General features: G+C 44.7%; 1 protein-coding gene across 1 annotated transcript in view; it reads right to left on the reverse strand.

Moving 5' to 3' along the window:
- MARCHF1 (membrane associated ring-CH-type finger 1) overlaps nucleotides 1–21,693 on the reverse strand; it is a 524,379-nt gene that overhangs the window by 280,397 nt on the left and 222,289 nt on the right. Inside the window, exon 2 of the mRNA XM_082260062.1 lies at nucleotides 20,664–20,714. Coding sequence (XP_082116188.1) covers nucleotides 20,664–20,714 — 51 coding nt within the window. The remainder of the gene's footprint in view (nucleotides 1–20,663; nucleotides 20,715–21,693) is intronic.

Here is a 21,693-nt window from a genome sequence, read left to right on the forward strand (position 1 = left end):
TTGTCCTTTTTACTAAACACAGTGAAAAATTCTCTTTTCACCTTTTTTCCATCATGTGTTGCACCTCCATGCTGCTAATCTGCTGCAGCATTTTTACAGCCACTTCTGGTCTACAAGCATGCCCTCTAGTATTTGCTGCACATCATTGCTCAATATGGATTTTGTGTTTGACAGGAGAGTGTTTGACAATGCAGGAGCACAATTAGGTAATGAAGACAGAGCATTGCCATCCTATGGCAGAAGATGCATGAACAAGGACTTTCACAGCAGGATCACCAGGTATTACTTTATTGAAAGTTGCAGATTTAAAAATATTAAAACTTACTTTAAAATGACTTTAACCTGTTAAATTCAAAGAGGAACTCCAGGTGGGACTGTAGACAGAACCAATCAGAAGAAAAACATATATCTAATATATAAATAAGAAACATAAATAAAAGAGACCAGACTTAGAATATGGCTTGAAAATTGGCCACGGCCCTTTATTGATATAACCATTAAATTTTGTATATATATATATTATACATAAATATATATATATTTTATAACATATATAACATATAATAAACTGTATTTATATTAACTCAGCATTGATTGCTCAAGTTAATTACCATAAACTTACAATATCCACAACCACAATATATACATCAACAACTCAGCTATAACCACTCAAGTTGACATCAAAATATCCAAGTAGTATCAAGTACAAAGATATCCAAAAAGGACCGTGACATAGGGTAAACAGAGGGGTGGGGAGGGCGGGACAACCTTCCTCTTCTGTCCCCGCCATTAGATTAACTGCTGACGCAGTTATTACTTAGATAAGCTTCAAAAAAACATGTAAAAACCGTTATTACTGTTGTCTTAAAAAAGAACCAATCAGATTTAAATATGCAAATGAGCATATAATACCAACTTGTTCTGTTGTTGATTGGTCTGTCACAATCCCACAGGTATAGGTGAAGCAATGAATGCCCCCCCTAACCTTTATGGGACTGTAGACAGAACCAATCAGAAGAAAAACATATATCTAATATATAAATAAGAAACATAAATAAAAGAGACCAGACTTAGAATATGGCTTGAAAATTGGCCACGGCCCTTTATTGATATAACCATTAAATTTTGTATATATATATTATACATAAATATATATATATTTTATAACATATATAACATATAATAAACTGTATTTATATTAACTCAGCATTGATTGCTCAAGTTAATTACCATAAACTTACAATATCCACCAGCCAGGCTCAAACAACAAGAGCCTGGCACCCCACCAATTTAACCGTGGCCATTTCAATACCATTCTGAAGCCCCAAATTAAAAATATCCAACGCAATATTCGATAAATGAACATCGTTTGGACGATAGAAACCAGGTAAGTAACCTTCCAGGTCAATGTGTCTGTACGAAAAACCATTAATTGAACGCAAACATTTTTCCAAAGATCTATTAATACGTTTACGGATATTTTTACAAAATTTTAGCTCAGGAATTAAATGCCAACTGAGTCTGGGGACAATTTCCGAAAAAATTAAAACCGAATGTGGAAATATAGAATGTAGCCTCAAAAATTGCAATCTAAGGGCAGAAATTATATCCAAAGTTGTACGAGACCCAATATCATTACCGCCTAGATGTAAAATAATAACAGAAGGGGATGGCCAATGAGACAATAAAAATGGCAAAGAATCATTTAAATCCACACACATCATGCCCCTCCTACCCAACCACCAAACTTGAAATTCATCCATATCCAGACCAAGGTTCGAACCATAGCATCTCAGAGCTGCCCTACGAGAGGCCCAGAATATGAAGGAATGACCGAGAATCCAAATATGTTTCCGACAACCTGCAAGTTAAATGACAAAATTAGGCCTAACATAACTCCGAAAACAGTTCGAATCCCACCTCCCAATACGTTTAATAACTGGAGCAGGGAAACCTAAAAATGCAGCTTCGGTGGCAGCACCGATACGAAAGGAGTGAGATGTAATGCAAAGATGTTGAAGATTCGCATGTGCTAAACAACGTTTCAAAACCGAATTAAATTGGTAAATGGTAAGAGGAAGACCCGACATATGTAGCAGCAGCAAGGAGCCAGCAGGGCGTACCTTTAAATACTCGGACAGAAGGGAAACAATGCAAACCAAAGAACCATGCAAAGGACGAAGCGTGATCCAGCGGCCACGTCCAATTTGATCTGTCTTGCTGCGTTTTAAATAAATCTGTATAAAATTATGACCAATTTTTAAGTCCGTGAACAAGATACCATAAATACAAGAAGAATTTTTTGGCAATATTTCAGAAATTCGAAAAGCGCCAAAAAAAAAAGGCTAAACGCCACTTTAAATAGTAAAGCCTCAAATGGCGAATAGCAAACAGAATCCGTAGCCTTGCAAATGGTCAGCAATATGGAAGAAGATATTGGAAACCTAGAATCCGGTTTAACAATTTTTTTTCTGTATCCTTTCAACGCCTGTTGGACCGGAAAGAAGGACATACATGAAGGCATACCCGATAATTTAAAGAAAAAAGAAACACCACTAAGCATTTTTTGTATATGTGAATAAGAATATTCTTTAGACATCAAAAAATTAAGAAATTCTAGAACGAGGTCCTCCAAAGAAATCTCCGGATTATTTCCCAGAGAATTTATATAACAGTCCCACATACGCCACGCGGCTAAATAGTGTGCCCACGTGGAGGGTGCTAACGAATTACGAACTGCTTGATGCACCGGAGTCAAAGCAGACCCCACAAATGCTGAGGGCATAAATTGCCGTGAACGTCTGCATATGGAACTAATTCCCGGAACCGGTCCAGCTGTAGGCGAGAGAGAGAGTCAGTGATTAAATTCGACTTACCCGGTATATATTTCGCTTTAATCCAAACATTCAGTTCTAAACACATAAAAACCAAGTGACGCAATACAGCCAAGACGGGCAAAGATTTTGAAGTCAAACAATTAATGGCATAGACAACACCCATATTATCTGAATGAAACAACACATTACGGTTACGGAAATTAGAACCCCACAACTCTAAGGAAACCAGTAAAGGAAAAATTTCCAAGAAAACTATATTCTTAGTCAAACCGGACAATCTCCAAGGTTCAGGCCATAAACCCGCCGACCAGTGGCCCTGCCAGAAAGCCCCATACCCAATGGAACCTGAAGCATCAGTATACAAATCCAAGGCCGACAAGGCGCAAAAAGGCTGTCTCCATAAACAACACCCATTATAATTTTTCAAAATTTTTTTCCAAACAAGCAAATCATCATGTAAACTGCGGGTGAGACGAACAAAATGAAAAGGGGATGAAACACCAGAAATTGCTTTATATAAACGTCTCGAAAAATTCTACCAATGGGAATAACCCGAGACGCGAAGGCCAACAAACCCAAAACTGACTGTAAAATCCTCAAAGTGACTTTCTTTTTAGACAAGACAAAATCAATTAGAGTATATAGTTTTCAAATCTTATCAGGAGGCAAATGAAACTCCATTGCAGCGGTGTCAATAGTAATGCCCAGAAATTCTAAACACCTAGTAGGAAAAACCGATTTTTCATGAACTAAGGGAACTCCAAATTGGCGACATACAACAACAAATTCCGAAAAAAGAGATAAACAGTCTGAAGTGTCGGCCTTTCCTACAAAGAGGAAGTCGTCCAAATAATGAACAACATTGAGAGACTTCGTGCGATAACAAACCACCCATTCCAAGAATGAAGAAAACATCTCAAAATATTTGCAGGACAAAGAACAGCCCATTGGGAGGCATTTGTCGTAGAAATAAAAACCATTGAATCTAAAACCCAACGAATTGTAGGCACTAGGGTGAATGGGAAGTAGCCTAAAGGCCGATTTAACATCAGCTTTAGCCAAAAGGGCTGAGTCCCCAACATTGCGAATTATGCGCAAGGCATCGTCAAAAGAAGCATAGGAAACAGCACAAATGTCATGATCCAACTCGTCATTTAACGATAAGCCTTTTGGAAATGATAAGTGGTGAATAAGACGAAAAGAGCCTCGTTCTTTCTTCGGAATAATTCCCAATGGTGAAACCCGAAAATCAACAAACGGAGGCGCAACAAAAGGGCCTGCAATTCTGCCATCACGGAGCTCTTTTAAAATTTTTTCAGCAACTATCGCTTCATTTGTGGACACCGACTTAAAATTATCATGCACTACACATCCCGAACCTGAAAAGGAAGGCAGTAGAAAACCCACAGAGAAACCATCAAATAGGATGCGAGCTATCAGTCGGTTTGGCCACAATTGAAGCCACGGCTGCATTTCTGCTACCTTCACTGGTGTGACCACTTTTACGAAAAATATCAGGCTGAGGATTGGAAGACTGAGAAGCCAGCTTCTTAAAACATCTCGAGGCAGAATGAGCGCCCGCGCAGAAAGAACACTCATGTTTATATCTACACGTGCCTGGCCATTTGCATTGGCCTTCATTGAAGCTAAAGCACAAACCTTTTTTAAAAGGGGCAGGCGGGGTAACAGATATTGGCTTTGTAAAAGTACGCTGAGGTAAAAGAAGGTTCAGCCAAAGCCCAACATCTTTTGTCCCCCAATGCATAGATTTATGTATAGCAAGTTTTTGACGAAAAGATTCGTCATAAAAAAACCAGGCTAGCCCGTTAAAATTTTTATAGGCTTCTAGAATTATTTCAACATGCTGAAACAAACCACTACAGTGTTCAGGACGTTTTTCTCCCATCACACTGGCGTATATACAGAAACCTTGAAGCCAATTATTAAAAGATCTGGCCGGTGTTCTGCGCCTATCCTCATCAGATTTCTCAGTATCCTTTTTATCAAACCTGTTATCCTTAGAAGAAGGAAGTAAAGACAATATATCCACAAATTCTCCTTTCCAGATCTTTTCCTTTAATACTAAATTCAAATGGTAGCCTAACGGCGAAAGTTCGCACGTCATAGCCTCCTTGTAACAGGTTTCAGGTATAGAAGAAGAGGATACCGGCAGAGGCACTTGTAAAGTGGAGACAGGTACAGAAGTAACAACAGAAGAAACATTAGATAAAGGTAAATCAGAAACAGCACCGACATGATCACTCCAAACAGGTATTAACAGGTAATTTTTGTACATTAACAACCTGATTTACCAATACATTAAATGACCTTGCCAAATCTAATAACATTTGCAAATTGTCAGACTCACCACTTGGCACAGGAGCTGACACATTTGCTGGCAAATCTTGCGCATGTAGTACCTCGTCAACACCAGAAGGTGGCTCCAAAGCAGCATCCTGTAAAGAATTAGAGCAAATAGGGGAGGGGGGAGACAGAAACCTCAGGAGGAGGATCCACAGCATGCACATTTTTAATAACCTGACGTCTGTCCATAGAACGTCCGCTTCTACCCTTCTTAGAAGCAGCAGAGCTGCGAGGTGGCGATGGGGAAACAAATCTCCTCGGCCTCCTTCTAGGCCTGATGTCCCTGCTGGAGCTGTGTGCTGCGCAGTCGCCGGGGGGGGGGGGGGCGGCAAAGGCACAGGGAAAGGACGATCATCTTGTGAGGCAGAAGGCGGAGACCGGGAGGGGCGGGCAGAGGGAGGAAGGTGGCCACTCACAACTCGATTCACAGGAAGAGGAGGAAGTCCACCACGGAACCCAGCAGAGGAGGAGGGGGCCGCAAACATCCTGGCGTCTTCACCCGAAGGGACAGGGCAGTCCGGCATGGCGAGACAGCGGCGGATCCAGGCTTCACCTTCGGCGGAGCTCGCCATCTCCAGGACCGATTGGAGCAGGGACTGCATCATGTTGAAGGTCGGTAACCAGGTGAAGTGCAGGCAGAGGCAGGGGAGTCACGAACAGTGAATCAGCAGCTACCACGGAGCCCAGATCAGGCACAGAGGATGGAGTCAAAACGGCAGCTCCTCAGCAGCAAGTCTCTACAATGCAGGGAGAAACAGACGGGACAACCTTCCTCTTCTGTCCCCGCCCTTAGATTAACTGCTGACGCAGTTATTACTTAGATAAGCTTCAAAAAAACATGTAAAAACCGTTATTACTGTTGTCTTAAAAAAGAACCAATCAGATTTAAATATGCAAATGAGCATATAATACCAACTTGTTCTGTTGTTGATTGGTCTGTCACAATCCCACAGGTATAGGTGGAGCAATGAATGCCCCCCCTAACCTTTATTCCTTCAGAAAAAAATGTAAGTCAGTACCTACAAATAATGTAGCTGCTGAGTTTTTAATATAAGAACACTTACCTGTCAGGAGATCCCGCGATGTCCTCACCTGAGCCGAGTCTTCATATGACTTAGAGTGCAGGCGTCGGCATCTGTAATAAGGGAAACAGGAAGTGAAGCCTTGAAGCTTTACAGCCTGTTTCCTACTGCAAATGTGTGAGTCACACTGCGCATTGTGATGTGTCCCAGAAGACTGTGGGGGAAGGAGGGGGGCCATGCTTCCGGCTTAGTCCGCTGCGGCAATCTGAGCTGGAAGTGGGAGCAGGTACCTGTCAAAAGCAGGTACCCGCTCTCCCCCCCCCCCCAAAAAAAAAAAAACTGCCAGATGTGACAGTAGAGGGGGGAAGAGTGAAAACATGCAGAACTTCCTCTTTTGGGTAGAACTCTGTTTTAATATGGGACTATAGGGATTGGATTTACAGTTTATACTGTATACTCTATTAAGACAGGTTTAGAACCTTTTCAGTGTGCATGACAAAACAGCCAAATACCTGCACACACAGGTTGCTGCTCATTAAGAGGGGAAGTCAGGGCCACTGATAAGGCAGTACAGCCAGCCCTCCTGTACTGGGCCTGGGCCCCATCAGTTCAGAAGGGGGCCCAGGCACCTGCTGAGCAGAAGGGCTGGCTGTACTGTCTTATTGCAGCCCCTGTTCCTCTTCTGCCACCTCCTACAGCACTGCCAGCTTCTCTTCCTTTCTCCCTCTGGCTGCACTTTAGGGGGAATGGTCCAAGCACGTGCCCCTTTCCCCCTGCTGCACTGCCGGCTTCTCTCCTCTTCTGCCAGCAGCTACTGCGGGCACAAAGGGAGATGTTCCAGGATAGAAAGTGGGGGAGGGGCTAGTAAATATGTAATTTCCTGGCCCCTGTTAACACAGTGAGTGATTGTTACTAATCACTCCTGTGTCCATTCATCACTGAAGCATGGTAAACTGTGTTTACTATGCTTCGGTTTGTGAATGAACAGGAAGCCTAAAAGCGTTTCCTATTCATTGATCTGTGCTGGTGAGGCTGCAAAGAAAGGGACTGATAAATCTATGTCCTTAGTCACTTTTGGCCAGGAATGGGGGGCCTTGTCAGGTAGGCTGTATGGGGCCCAGTGATTTCTAACAGCGGTCCTGGGGGAAGTGATCCCTAGAATTATTAGTATCATGTGTTTATTAGGGGTACAGTGTGTCCTACTTGAACAATATGCTTTAAAGAATGTGTATGAGTGTCAGGCAAATGTGATTCTTTTATGATCAAAATGTGTGTGTTTCATGGGCAGTATGTAAAGATCACATGAAAGAAAAAATGCAGTCAGGATATGAAGAACCACTACTAGGAAAATACTAAGAAAATTACTAAGAAAATTACTATATCCTGAAGCTCCTTATACCTGACAATATTGAGTATATGAATTTCTTTTCTAATTTCACATACTGTTTTTATACATTTCTCCACATCTCTCTTTTCGTTGTCACTCTTTCTGGAAAACTGAAACACATCACATTAAGGGTAAGGTGTTTCTCTTATCTGAGTGTAAATTGGAGTACTGCCTGCACTGATGCTTAAAAATCAGTTCTGAGATAGAGGTGTTCACTGCTGGACATAGTTGCACCACACATAGTCAGGTTCAATTATCTAGTCGAGGCTCAAAACATCAGAAATAAAGAACAGATAAAGGTAAATTACTTTTTTAACTCAATTCAGCTTTGCCTGAATTGCTGCTACATTCTCCACTAATCAGTTTAGAAGTAAATCCAAACCTTCAGAAATCCCAAAAAGTGGATTATTATTTTATCAAGTTTAAATTTGAAATCCTATAAACGTTTTTTATGAGCTGAATTTCATCAGTCATTCATCATTTGTATTACTTCTTTACATTTTATTTGCATGTCTACAAGCAGAATGTTCTTTTTTTGTTTTACATGCACTACAACAGAAATGAAATATTTTATTCCTTGTAAAAGCAGTACTTCAGGCAAATATAAAAAGCACCCTTTAGTCAAATTGTATATTCACTTTAAATATTTGTATTTTAAATACTGCTAATAAAAAATGTGTTAACTCTAACATATCAACTACTGGTAATCACCTTGCATAACAGAAACCAAGCAGTGCTAGCACTGTGGAGCAATTTTGGTTCAAATTCTGACTTCTTAACCTAATTCATGCACTAGGGCAGTGATGGCGAACCTTGGCACCCCAGATGTTTTGGAACTACATTTCCCATGATGCTCAACTACACTGCCGAGTGCATGAGCGTCATGGGAATTGTAGTTCCATAGCATCTGGGGTCCCAAGGTTCGCCATCACTGCACTAGGGGATTAAGAAGAGGTGCATAGGTAGGTATAAATGTTGAGGGAGTACATAGATTTTTATTCATAGTATGAAATGCAGCATGGAGATGGAGAGGTGACACAGGAAGCTGTAGAACTGCAAACTTTCAATAACCATATCAGTTTTCTGGTGGTATTATATAAACCCATGTAAACCCATGCTGATTACTACTAATGATACTGTTTTCCTCAACAAATTCTTGGATATAGTCCCTTATCATCCCCTCCAATAATTTACCTACTATTGATGTCAGGCTGACTGGTCTGTAGTTCCCCGGAATATTTCTCTGCCCTTTTTTGATAATTGGTACTACATTTGCTTATCTTCATTCAACTGGTACAGTTCCTGTCAGCATACTGTCCGCAAAGATTAGGAACAATGGTCTAGCTATAACCCAACTGAGTTCGTTGAGGACTCTCGGGTGTTAGCTATCTGGTCTTGGAGATTTATTTGTGCTAAGCTTATTGAGTCTTTCCTTGATTCCAGCCTCTGTTAGCCACAGCAGTACGTCCTATGATGTGCTGCTAACAATACTGTCGTGGTCAGTATACCCCTCCTTTTCCTGTGTAAAAACTGAGGAGAAAAAAGCATTTAGTACAGTTGCCTTTTCTGTGTCATCAGTAACCATCCTCCCTTCATCGTCTTTTATGTGTGCAACGTGCGCTTTTTTACTGTTAATGTATCGAAAGAATTCCTTTGGATTTTTTTTACTCTCCTCTGCTATGTGTCTCTCGTAGTCTTTTTTAGCCACCCTGATTTCATTCTTACATTTCTTGTTACATCCCTTGTATTGTAGGAAAGCGGACAATGCCCCCTCCTCTTTATATTTCTTAAAGGCCATTTTTTTTCTATAATAAGAATTCTTACTTTATGGTTTAGCTACCCAGGTTTGACCTTGGCTCTTATATATTTATTTCCCATTGGAATGCACTGTGTGATACCTTTGTTTAATATGTTCCTAAAGCATTCCCCATTTTTCCTCCTTGTTCAATGTTTCTAGGGTTAGGTCCCAATTGATGCGCTCTAGTATTGAGCACAGTTCAGAAAAAAAAAAACCCAAGTTGTCCTGTATTGCCACATCTGAGATCAGACTTGGATCATTCATAATTAATAAATCTAGCAATGCATTCTTTCTAGTAGGAGAATCCACCAATTGAGACATTAAGTTGTCCTGTAAGACATTCATGAAATGACGGGCCTTTAATGAATGAGCTGTCCCCTCTGCCCTGTCAATATTGGGATAATTAAAGTCCCCCATTATGATGACATTTCCCTGCTTCACCGCCATTCCTAACTGTGATAGAAGGTCCAGCCCCTCCTCCTCCTTCAGGTTGGGTGCCTATAACATACCCCCACTATTAATTTCCCACTTACCTCTTCCCTGTGGAGTTCTATCCACACGGATTCCAACTCCCCCCTCGTACCATTCACAATGTCACTCTTCACTACCACCCTTATATCATTTTTGATATAGAGACATACCCCTCCCCCTCTTTTACCTTCCCTGTCTTTCCTATACAAGGAATACCCTTGTATATTTGCCAGGCAGTCGTGTGAGCTGTCAAACCAAGTTTCTGTTATTCCTATAAAGTCTAAGTCCTCCCCGTTAATAGCAGTTCCAATTCCTCCCTTTTTTTAGCTAGGCTCCTTGCATTTGTGTATACTCCTCTCAGTGCTGTATGAGTGGATATTGATTTCTCTTTAAGTTTTCTCACGCTTTGTTTGTGATTTGACCATTCATTTACCCCAGGATTTGACCTTAACGGTTATATTATTACTACTAACTCCCATATTACCCTCTGTCCTTTGCTCACTGCTGACTGTCACTACCTTTGAACCCTCCCCCCAACACCTAGTTTAAAAGCCCCTCCAACCTTGTGGCCATCTTTCTTCCCAATAGAGCTGTACCATCCCCATTAAGGTGCAGTATGTCCTTACTAAAGAGCCGGTAACCGACTGAGAAGTCAGCCCAGTTCTACAGGAACCCAAACCCCTCCTTCCTACACCAGGTCCTAAGCCACTTGTTCAGTTCCTTAAACTCCCACTGCTTCTCTGGTGAGGCTCGAGGCACAGGTAGTATTTCAGGGAAAACCACCTTGGAGGTCCTTCTCTTCAATTCATTCTCTAATACCCTAAAATAGTTTTTTAGGGCTCTCCACCTTCCTCTTACTTTGTCATTGGTGCCTACATGCACCATGACCGCTGGGTCCTCCTCAGCCCCACCCAAAAATCTTTCCATCCGATCCATATTGTGACGAACCCGAGCACCCGGTAAACAACATACTGTTCAAGGACTACGGTCTTTTCGGCAGATTGCCCTCTCTGTCCGCCTAATAATTGAGTCCCCTACTACCAATACCTGTCTAACCTTTCCTGCATGTCTGCCCCCCCTCCTTACCGGAAACAGTCAGTCCCCTGGCAGCTAGGGAAGGCGCCTGCTCCAGCACTGCCACTCCTTAGCTTATATCCCCAACATCATGCAATTTGGCATATTTGTTTGGGTGTACCAACTCAGAACTGCCCTCCCTAGCGCTCTTCCCTCCACTCCTCCTGCTATCTGTCACCCAGCTGCCTACCTCTGGCTCCTGTGCCTCCATGTCTCCACCCTCCACTACACTGGCCCCCGCTAGCACCTGCTGGGTAATGTCCAAGCTCCTGTCCAGGATGTTTATGCTGTGCAGTGTTGCGAATAGATTTCGAATCTGGGCTTCCAGAGAAATAAGTCACTCACATCTTGCACATCAGTGTTTGCCCTCGATTGGCTCATCAAGGAACGCATACATGGTGCAAGATCTGCACTGAGTGGCATCACCAATACTGTCGGACATTATTACCCTCTAATCTAATGGGGATAATAAGGTAAAGACCTACTGTTTGTTATCTACACTACTCCAAGCTTCCCTGGTGCTATAGCGACTTCAATTACTTTACAGTCACTCTCAGCACCCCATGTCACTTTCTGCACCCTGTGCCACTCTTAGCATCTGCGCCACTCACAGCACCCAGAGTCACTCTCAGCACCCAGAGTCACTCTCAGCACCCAGAGTCACTCTCAGCACCCAGAGTCCCACTCAGCGTCATTCTCAGCACCCTGCGTCCCACTCAGCGTCACTCTCAGCACCCAGGATCACTCTCAACACCTTGCATCACTCTCAGCATCCAGCGTCACTTTCAGCACTCAGTGTCACTCTCAACATCCCGTGTCACTCTCAGCACTCTGTGTCAATCTCAGCACCCAGTACTAACGTACTCCCAGTCACTAATGTACTCCCAGGTACTAAGGTACTCCCAGTCAAAAAGGTACTCCCAGGTACTAAGGTACCCTTAGGCACTAAGGTACTAAGGTACTCCCAGATACTAAGGTACTCCCAGGCACTAAGGCACTTCCAGGCACTAAGGTACTAAGGTACACCCAGTCACAAAGGTACTCTCAGTCACAAAAGTACTCACAGGTACTAAGGTACTCCAAGTCACTAAGGTACTCCAAGTCACTAAGGTACTTCAAGTCACTAAGGTACTCTCAGGTACCAAGGTACTCCTAGTCTCTAAGGTATTCCCCGGTCATTAAGGTACTCCCAGTCACTATGGTACACCCAGGTAATGAGGTACTCACAGGTGTTCAGGTACTCCCAGGTACTAAGGTACTCCTAGGTACTAAAGTACTCCAAGGTACTAAGTTACTCCCAGTCACAAAAGTACTCCCAGGTACTAAGGTACTCCCAGTCACAAAGGTACTCCCATTCACAAAGGTACTCCAAGGTACTAGTGTACTCCCAGTCACAATGGTACTCCCAGGTACTAAGGAACTCCCAGTCACTAAGGTACTCCCAGTCACTAAGGTACTCCCAGTCACTAAGGTACTTCCAGTCACAAAGGTACTTCCAGGTATGAAGGTACTTCCAGATATGAAGGTACTTCCAGATATGAAGGTACTCCGAGTCACTAAAGTACTCCTAGTCACTATTGTTCTCCCAGGCACTAAGGCGCTACCATGCACTAAGGTACTCCCAGGTACTAAGGTACTCCCAGTCACTAAAGTGCTCCCAGGTACTAAGGTACTCCCAGTCACTAAGGTACTAGATAGTTAGTCAGGCAGGGTAAAGCAGCTAATATAATACCTCATCCTAAAAACGTTAAAAAAAAGGTAAAGTCATTTTGTACATATTTTCATTCTTTATTATCGTGAGGACATTAGTAAATATTAACTATTGTATTTTAACATTTCATATCTTATTTTTATCCATTTGCCAGTTACATGACAGCCTCCTTATAGGCAGGGGCTAATTTGTTGCCAATTTAGGAAGGATTTCTCCTTTAAATTCTTCTAGGATGTGACTCCAAATCTTCCCTGGCAGGATCCCATTTAAGTTGTGGGTGGAGACTAACAAAAGGCAGTTGTAGCCGGCCGATGGGAAGAACAGAGCCTAACAAAGCACGATGGGATAAGAAATTGTAATTATTTCTTTGCTACCCCAGGATGGACACCCCTGCTACTGTGAATTGAAGGTACAGTTAAGTGATGATTGTTTCCTTTGAGAGGAAAAGTTGGCATTTAAAGGAACTGTAACCATGGACTTCCTCAATAAAATTGAGTTGTACCGAGCCTGTAGCTGCTTCAAATTGTCTAACGTGGATCCTTGGTACCTTTGATTATGTAAAAGTGAGATAGCACCACATTAAATCAAAGCTAGATTGTGGCTTTCATAAAGAAAAAACATGTTTGGATGACGAACCCAGTGAGGCAAGTCAGTGCAAACCTGGTCACAGGCAAGGGGCTTGTGGTGGATAGAGGAGAAGAGCTCTGTCCTGTAACCTCATGGAAGACATCAGGCCTAATGCAATAAGGGTCTCCAGCCAGAGGAGCACTGTTTTCAAGGATGATTAAGAGTATGGGGCGCGTGTAATCAGGGCACACCATGTCTAGAACACACTATATGTGCACATGTTTAGCAGAAGAGTTCTGCATGGGCTGTGGACTGTGAATGGCCTGAGTGCAAGGCCTGAATCAGCCCTGTTTTAGGCAAGTCCTGGTGAAAGGTGCACTGGTGCCTTGGACCTGCCTACATGCTACTTATGTGCTATACCTCAAATATCTCATAGTCCTCTGGAATCCTTTGTCGTATAATAATGTTTATAGTCACTGGCTACAAATCAGTGCTGTATAAAATTCATTGTTTTCTTTTAACAATGAGGCAATCAAATGACTGGCCCATGTACAAATATAATCACAAACTATTAAACAAAAACGGAATTTTTGTAAAATCTTACCTGTAAAATCCCTTTCTCTGAGTCCTCCGACAGTCGCCGCCTCTTCATATTCGTCACATATGGGGTATTAGACTTTGCTCCGAAGGAGTAGCTAGGCAACAGAATATGTTAACATTAAAGCTTTTAACATATCCCACCCTCAAGGGGTGGTCCCCTCAGTCAATACCCTCCTACTTCCTGCAACCATATCTCAGTTTCAGTGGAATAGCAGTAGAGTATACAACCAAACCCCAAAAGAGGGGCGGGGGCGGCGACTGTCGGAGGACTCAGAGAAAGGAATTTTACAGGTAAGATTTTACAAAAATTCAGTTTTCTCTTACGTCCTCCGACAGTCGCCGCCTCTTCATATTCGTCACATATGGGGACGTCCCAAAGCAGTGCAAACATGAGGGGTGGGAAACGCATCCGCGCCGAAAGGCAACGCAGTCTCCGCATCAAAGAAAGGAACCTTACCAAAGGAAGGAAACCAGCTGGGCTACAGGAAAAAATAATTGCTCAACAGGAGCAACAACCCAGGAAAAGACAAATAACCAGGGGATAAAAAACTTATCCCAACAGCCAGAGGTCCCCAACAAGGGACCCTAGGGAATCGCCGCACTAAGAACCTTGCGGCCAAAGGAAGCATCCGCCGATGCCTGAACATCTACTTTGTAGAATTTTGTGAAAGTGTGCACGGTCGACCAGGTCGCCGCCTTACACACCTGGGCTACAGAAGCCCCATGACGACAGGCCCAAGACGTACTCAGAGATCTAGTAGAGTGCGCCTTCACAGGCACAGGGGGAACCTTCCCCTGCAAGGCATAGGCCTGTTCAATGGTCTGCCTGATCCATTTGGCGATGGTAGAGGCCGACGCTGCCATGCCCTTCCGAGGACCCTCTGGAAGAACAAATAAGGAGTCCGTCTTTCGAAAAGACTCAGTCGATTTAAGGTAAACCCTTATCGCCCGAACAACATCCAAAGAATGTAGCCTCACCTCCTGTGGATGTTTAGGCTTCGCGCACAGCGAAGGCAAGACAATATCCTCATTAAGATGGAATTCCGAAACTCGCTTCGGAAGAAAAGAAGGATTAGGTCGCAAGACCACCTTATCCAAATGAACAACCAGATACGGAGACTTGCAGGACAAAGCCGCCAGCTCCGACACTCTGCGAGCCGAAGTGATCGCAACCAAAAAGGCGACCTTTTTGGACAACATAGACAACGAGATCTCCCTGATCTGTTCAAAAGGAGCACGTTGTAACACAGATAAAACGAGATTCAAGTCCCAAGGGGGCAGAGGATCCCTCCTAGGAGGAACCAGATGCAGCACTCCCTGAACAAAAGTGCCAACCAAGGAGTTGGAAGCCACGGGACGTTGAAACAGAACTGCCAGCGCAGACACCTGACCCTTTATCGTAGCCAGCGCCAAACGCTGATCGACACCTGTTTGAAGGAAGGACAGCACTCGGGAAACCGAGTACATGTGGGGTGAAAACCCCCTGGACTCACACCAGGCAAAATAGGTCTTCCAAGTACGGTAGTAAACCTTCCCCGAGGAAGACTTCCTCGCGTTGATCAAGGTATGAACGACCTCCGGGGAGAGACCCTTCTCCTTCAGGACCTCGGTCTCAACAGCCAGGCCGTCAAAGCCAGCGACTGTAAAGCAGGATGGTATATCGGCCCTTGAGACAGGAGATTGTCTCGAAGAGGTAGACGCCACTGGGCGTCGACCGCCAGATTCACGGGGTCTGCGTACCAGGACCGGCGAGGCCAGTCCGGCGCCACAAGAATCACCGTGCTGCATTCCGATTGTAACCTGCGAAGGAACCTGGACAGCAACTGAATCGGTGGAAACGCGTACATCAGCTTGTACTGATGCCACCGGGCCACTAACGCGTCCGACGCGTCTGCCCGAGGGTCGCGCGTCCTTGCCACGAACCTCCTCACCTTGTTGTTAAGACGAGACGCGAACAGGTCCACATCTGGAAGACCCCACTTCGCACACAACATCTGGAAGACAGCCGGGTGGAGAGACCATTCCCCCTGATCCAGGGTCTGGCGACTCAGATAGTCCGCCTGCCAGTTCTCCACCCCCGGAATGTGCACCGCCGTTATCGCCGGGACATGAGTCTCGGCCCAAGTCAGAATGTCGGCCACTTCTCGAGCCGCTCGGGCACTCCTGGTGCCCCCTTGGTGGTTGATGTAGGCCACCGCCGTGGTATTGTCCGTCTGCACCCGAACCGGGCAGCCCTGCAGCCGGTCCGTTTAGCGATGAAGACAGAGATTTATCGCACGCAATTCCAGAATGTTGATCGGAAGGGAGGACTCCCCCTCCGACCAAGTTCCCTGGGCGGACAGAACGCCCAGAACACCACCCCAGCCCGACAGGCTGGCATCCGTGGTGATCACCGTCCACGAGATAGGACGAAACGACTTGCCCCCGGACACCATCGGGGACTGGAGCCACCACAGAAGGTCTCTTCTGGTGCGATGACTCAACGAGATTTGAAGATCCAGAGATTGAGGTCGCCCGTCCCACATGGACAGGATCTCCGCTTGGAGACCCCGCGTGTGAAACTGGGCGAAGGGAATCGCCTCGAAGGCCGAGACCATCAATCCCAGACATCTCATGCACATCCGCAGAGACGAGAGCGGAACGTCCCGGAGGGACCTGACTTCCTCCTGAAGAGTTCTGAGTTTGTCTTCCGGCAGGAAGACCTTCGCCTGCACCGAGTCCAGGATCATTCCCAGGTAGGGAAGACGAACCGACGGACTCAGTGTCGACTTTGGAAAATTTATCGTCCAACCAAACTCCTGCAGAGTTTGCATCGTGACAGACAGGTCCTCCTCCAGACCCTGGCTGGTCGCAGACCGAACCAGAATGTCGTCCAGATACCCCAGGACAGAAATGCCCTGGGCTCTCAATAATGCCAGAACCGGTGCAAGCACCTTGGTGAAAACCCGCGGAGCCGAGGCGAGACCAAAAGGCAACGCCACGAACTGGTAGTGATCCTCCGCAATGGCGAATCGAAGGTACCGCTGGTGACCCTCGAAAATGGGGATATGAAGATACGCATCCTTTAAATCGATGGAGGCCATGAATTCCCCCGGAACCAGGGCAGCCACCACCGACCGCAGGGATTCCATGCGGAACTTGCGAACCCGCACAGAGCGGTTCAGAGCCTTCAAGTCCAGAATTGGACGAACCTTGCCCTCCTTCCTGGGCACGGTGAACAGATTGGAATAAAACCCCCGAAATCTGTCCCGATGAGGCACCGGAACCACCACTCCCTGAGCCCTCAGGTCCCGCACCGCCAGGTGCAGGTCCCGTAAACGCTCCGGAGACAGCTGAAGATTTGAGGGAAAAAAATCTGCTCTCCGGCCGAGAGAGAAACTCGATCTTGTAACCAGATCGAACGATCTCCTGAACCCATCTGTCCCGCACGCGGGCCAACCAGGGTTGAAGAAAACTGAGCAAGCGTCCCCCCACCCCAAAACTGGGTGAGGGCGCCCCTTCAGGCCGCACTGTTATGGGCTGCGGATCCGGACTGACCGGACTTCTGTTTCCCAGACCAGGGCTTCTTTTGAGAGCCTTGACCTTTGAACGGTTTGCCCTTGTAGTGCGACCGAAAGGCACGAAAGGACCCCTGAGGGGGCCGAAAATTAGCATGCTTCTTCCCAGAATCCCCTTTAGCCTTGGGGAAATGGGGCAAGAGAGTGCTCTTACCTCCGGTGATCCCCTTAATCAACACATCCAAGGACTCCCCAAAAAGGCGAGACCCATCATAAGGCAGATTGGCTAAGGTCTTACGTGAAGCTGGGTCCACCGACCAACATTTCAACCAAACCAGGCGACGAGACAACACCGCCACGCTGTGCACACGTGCAGCCAACGGGACTAAGTCCAAGTCCGCATCACACAGATACATGACACCCTGGTGGATTTGATCCACCATATCCAGGGTCGCCGGCGAGGCCGAATCGGCCACTAGGACGCGCCTAAGCATCTGCGTCCAACTTGCGACAGCCTGGGCCGCCATGAGAGAGGCAAACAGAGCCTTAAGCATAGAACCCGTAATAGAGTAAGTATGACGGGCAAGAGACTCCAATCTCCTATCCGTGGCATCACGGAACACCAGGGAATCCTCTGCAGGAATCGCAGTAGATTTGTTTAAAACCGCAATTGCGTGATCCACCGGGGGTGGCACACACCACCGTTCATCAGTGGAAGGCGAGAAAGGAGAACGCAGCTTGAACCTACTTGGCACAGCAAAAGGTTTGCGTAGATTGCGCCATTGTTCCTTAACAGCGCGCTGAAAATCATCATTGCAGGGAAAAACCTGCAGCGTCCTGCATTTTCTCTGCGTCCCATAAGCCGCCAAGGCAGCGGGGGGACACACTTCATCCTGCAAATGCAGCGTTTGTTTTATGGAAGCAATCAATTCATCCATGATTGCAAGCTCTTCAGGTGAGCCAGGGGGAGAATTATCAACCCCTTCAACTTCACCCTCCACCTCGGACCCCACTAGATCCAGAGAGGAGCGGGACCCCGATAGGGAGACCCCCGCCATAACAGCCCCATCACCTTCACCCTCAGACTCAGAGGAAAGAGAAACTCTGGGTCTCTTGGTAGATTGAGCAGCCACCAGCATCTGCACCTGAGCAGCAAGGCCAGCCACAATAGTGGCTAAATCCCCCCCTGGGGGGGAAACAGCGGCCCTTTGGCTATCCACCAAGGCGGTAGGAAATTTGCCTTCCTGAGAATCCATTGCCCCAATATCAAAATGCCGGATAATAAAGGGTTAACTGCCCCTTTAACAAGCGCGGCGAGCGCAGCCCACCGCACCACACACAAGCACAATGAGACCCCCACAGGGACAATAAAACTGACACAGGCAATGGATAAGAAGGATATAACCTGAGGAGACCCTCGCCGCTGCTGCTGCCTCGATCGGTGTACCCAGGAGAAGAGGAAGTGATGTGACCAGGGCGCTCTATTAAAGCCTATGGGAGGCTACAAGAAAATGGCCGCCATGCATGTAGAACATGCGGCCGGAGCGAGTGTAGGCAAAATGGCGCCGTTTGGCGCCGAAACCGCCGCTCCACAGTACAGTAATGCACACATTTAGCCATATATAAAAAACATGGTAGATCGCCGCAGCGATCGCTGTATAGTGCCCAAACATGCCACAAAACATGCCCCACAGCACACAGCTTCTCACACTGACAAAAAGCTGACACACATAGTGTCACACAGCTCCCCCCCCCCTTGCAGCCCACAGCATGCAGCCGAGTGATAGGGAGACAAACAGTGAGAACAGAGGCAGGTTACACAGTCCCAGACTGACACCCTCCCAGACAGACAGGTCCCCACATAGATACACTTACCTCACAATGGCGTGGGGGACCCGCACAGGCGAACAAGCCGCTGCACATGAGGCAGGGAGAGTCGCATTAAAGACGCACAAAATGGGGGTTAAGAAACAGCACAGCGTCCAGTGAGGTAGCCACCTCACCAATCATCCCTGCACCGAACAGGGATGGGTCGTTCACTGTGCCAGGAGCGTTACCTGGCTGAACGCTCGATGGCAGGCTGGGAAGCCACTGACCCACGACCTGCGACCAGGGGGATCAGCCCGAGACCCAGCCCGCATGATCCTCTTCATCAGAAGAACTAACTAATGCTGACAAAAAGAACAGCTAAGTAAAGGTAGAGAGAAAACTCAAACAAAAAATCAAAAAAGAAGAAAGAGTCTGGGGCACAAAGCCCCAGCAAAGAGAGAGCCAGCCACTCCTGACAAGCTAGACATTGAAACTGAGATATGGTTGCAGGAAGTAGGAGGGTATTGACTGAGGGGACCACCCCTTGAGGGTGGGATATGTTAAAAGCTTTAATGTTAACATATTCTGTTGCCTAGCTACTCCTTCGGAGCAAAGTCTAATACCCCATATGTGACGAATATGAAGAGGCGGCGACTGTCGGAGGACGTAAGAGAAACAAGGTTTTTAACACACATTGATAAGATGGTTAACTAAAAGGTGATCTTTTCACATAGGTACACATCAACATTAAAATGATTTCATAATGACTTGCAGAGGAGTCATTAATTAATAAAACACCCATTGTTGGCAACAAAAACTAAAACCTGAGAGTGCAAACTCTTCGGCAGCTTTGTATAGAAACCAATCAGCTTTTTTTTTTTTTTTTTTTTTTTTTTTGTCAAAGCATAATTGTTAAGCTTAATTGAACAAGGTGAAGTTAGAAGCTGATTGGCTACGATGCAAAGCTGCACCAGATTTTGCACTCTCAAGTTTTAATAAATGAACCCCAATGAGACACGTCCCCCACCTTTGGACTACACAAGAAGGGCCATTACTACAACAAAACAAGCCAAAAATCCCACTCCTTATATCACAAGACATAAAACATTCCTATGAATATTGTATGTTTTTATTGTAATTTGGTGTGTTGAATATTTAAAGGCTTATGCTTTTTATGTTATGTGAAACGTCTATGATAATATTTCTTTATTACCAAACTCCTATATCATATGTTACATCTAGTATAAGTTTGTAATTGGAGCAAGGAAAATTAATTTGCACATGACATGCTGTCTTTAGTAGATATTTTCCTTTGTAGGTAAGCAATATGCCATGTAAAAAAACGTAACATGTGCAAATTGGACTGACAGAGTATGGCATGAATTAAAGTCAGATAGAAGTGTTAACTGGAGCTGACAGGTGCTATACAAGATGTGCATATAATGCTCACTAAATAATGTAAAGGTAAGTCTGGGCACCTAAATGTACTTTATCAAGCACAAGACGAGATAACATGTTTCACAAACCTTTGAAATGTTGCTTGATCGACTTGCTGAGTGCCCAAGGGATTTGTCATTCTGCAAAACAAAATTAGATTACCAAAATAGGTGTGATAAGTATGTAGGATTGTATCTTCTAGCCTCACTTTCATCCATGCTGTGTCAATTAGATTTAATTACTAGGTAGAACACTGGAGTTTGAATTGATGTCTTTAAATGCTATAATTATCAAAGTATTGTACTGACGTGTGTTGATTATACAGTTTTACCTTCAGAGTTTGAAAGCGTGAAAAAAATAACTTGAACTGAGTTATCTACTAATTTCCTGCAGAGTAAATAACCTTAAGAGAGTGTTTTTAGTGAGTACCGATTTTGAGTGTTCTAGTTATCAAATTACTGAAAGTATATTTATCATATATATATATTTATATATATATATATATATATATATATATATATATATATATATATATATATATATATATATATATATATATATGAAGAATCTATATATACTTACACATATATATATATATATATATATATATATATATATATATATATATATATATATACAGTGTCTCACAAAAGTGAGTACATCCCTCACAGGTTTGTAAATATTTTTTTATATCTTTTCATGTGAAAACACTGAAGAAATGATACTTTGCTACAATGTAAAGTAGTGAGTGTTCAGCTTGTATAACAGTATAAATTTGCTGTCCCCTCAAAATAACTCAACACACAGCCATTGTTGTCTAAACCGCTGGCAACAAAAGTGAGTACACCCCTAAGTGGAAATGTCCAAATTGGGCCAAAAGTCTTCTTATTATATTTATGTTTCTTTTTTTTTTTTGTGTTTACAAATAACAAACATGTTATACTTACCTGCTCTGTGCAGTGGTTTTGCAAAGAGCAGCCCAGATCCTCCTCTTCTCATGTCCCTTGCTGACACTCCTGGCCCCTCCTTCCTGTCGAGTGCACCCACAGCAAGCGGCTTGCTATGGGGTTACCCGAGTCGAGCCGCTTTACTGTGTGTCCATCCAGACATGGAGCCGCG

This window comes from Pelophylax lessonae, assembly GCF_965119305.1.
Source record: "Pelophylax lessonae genome assembly, chromosome: 1".
Lineage (NCBI taxonomy): Eukaryota > Metazoa > Chordata > Amphibia > Anura > Ranidae > Pelophylax > Pelophylax lessonae.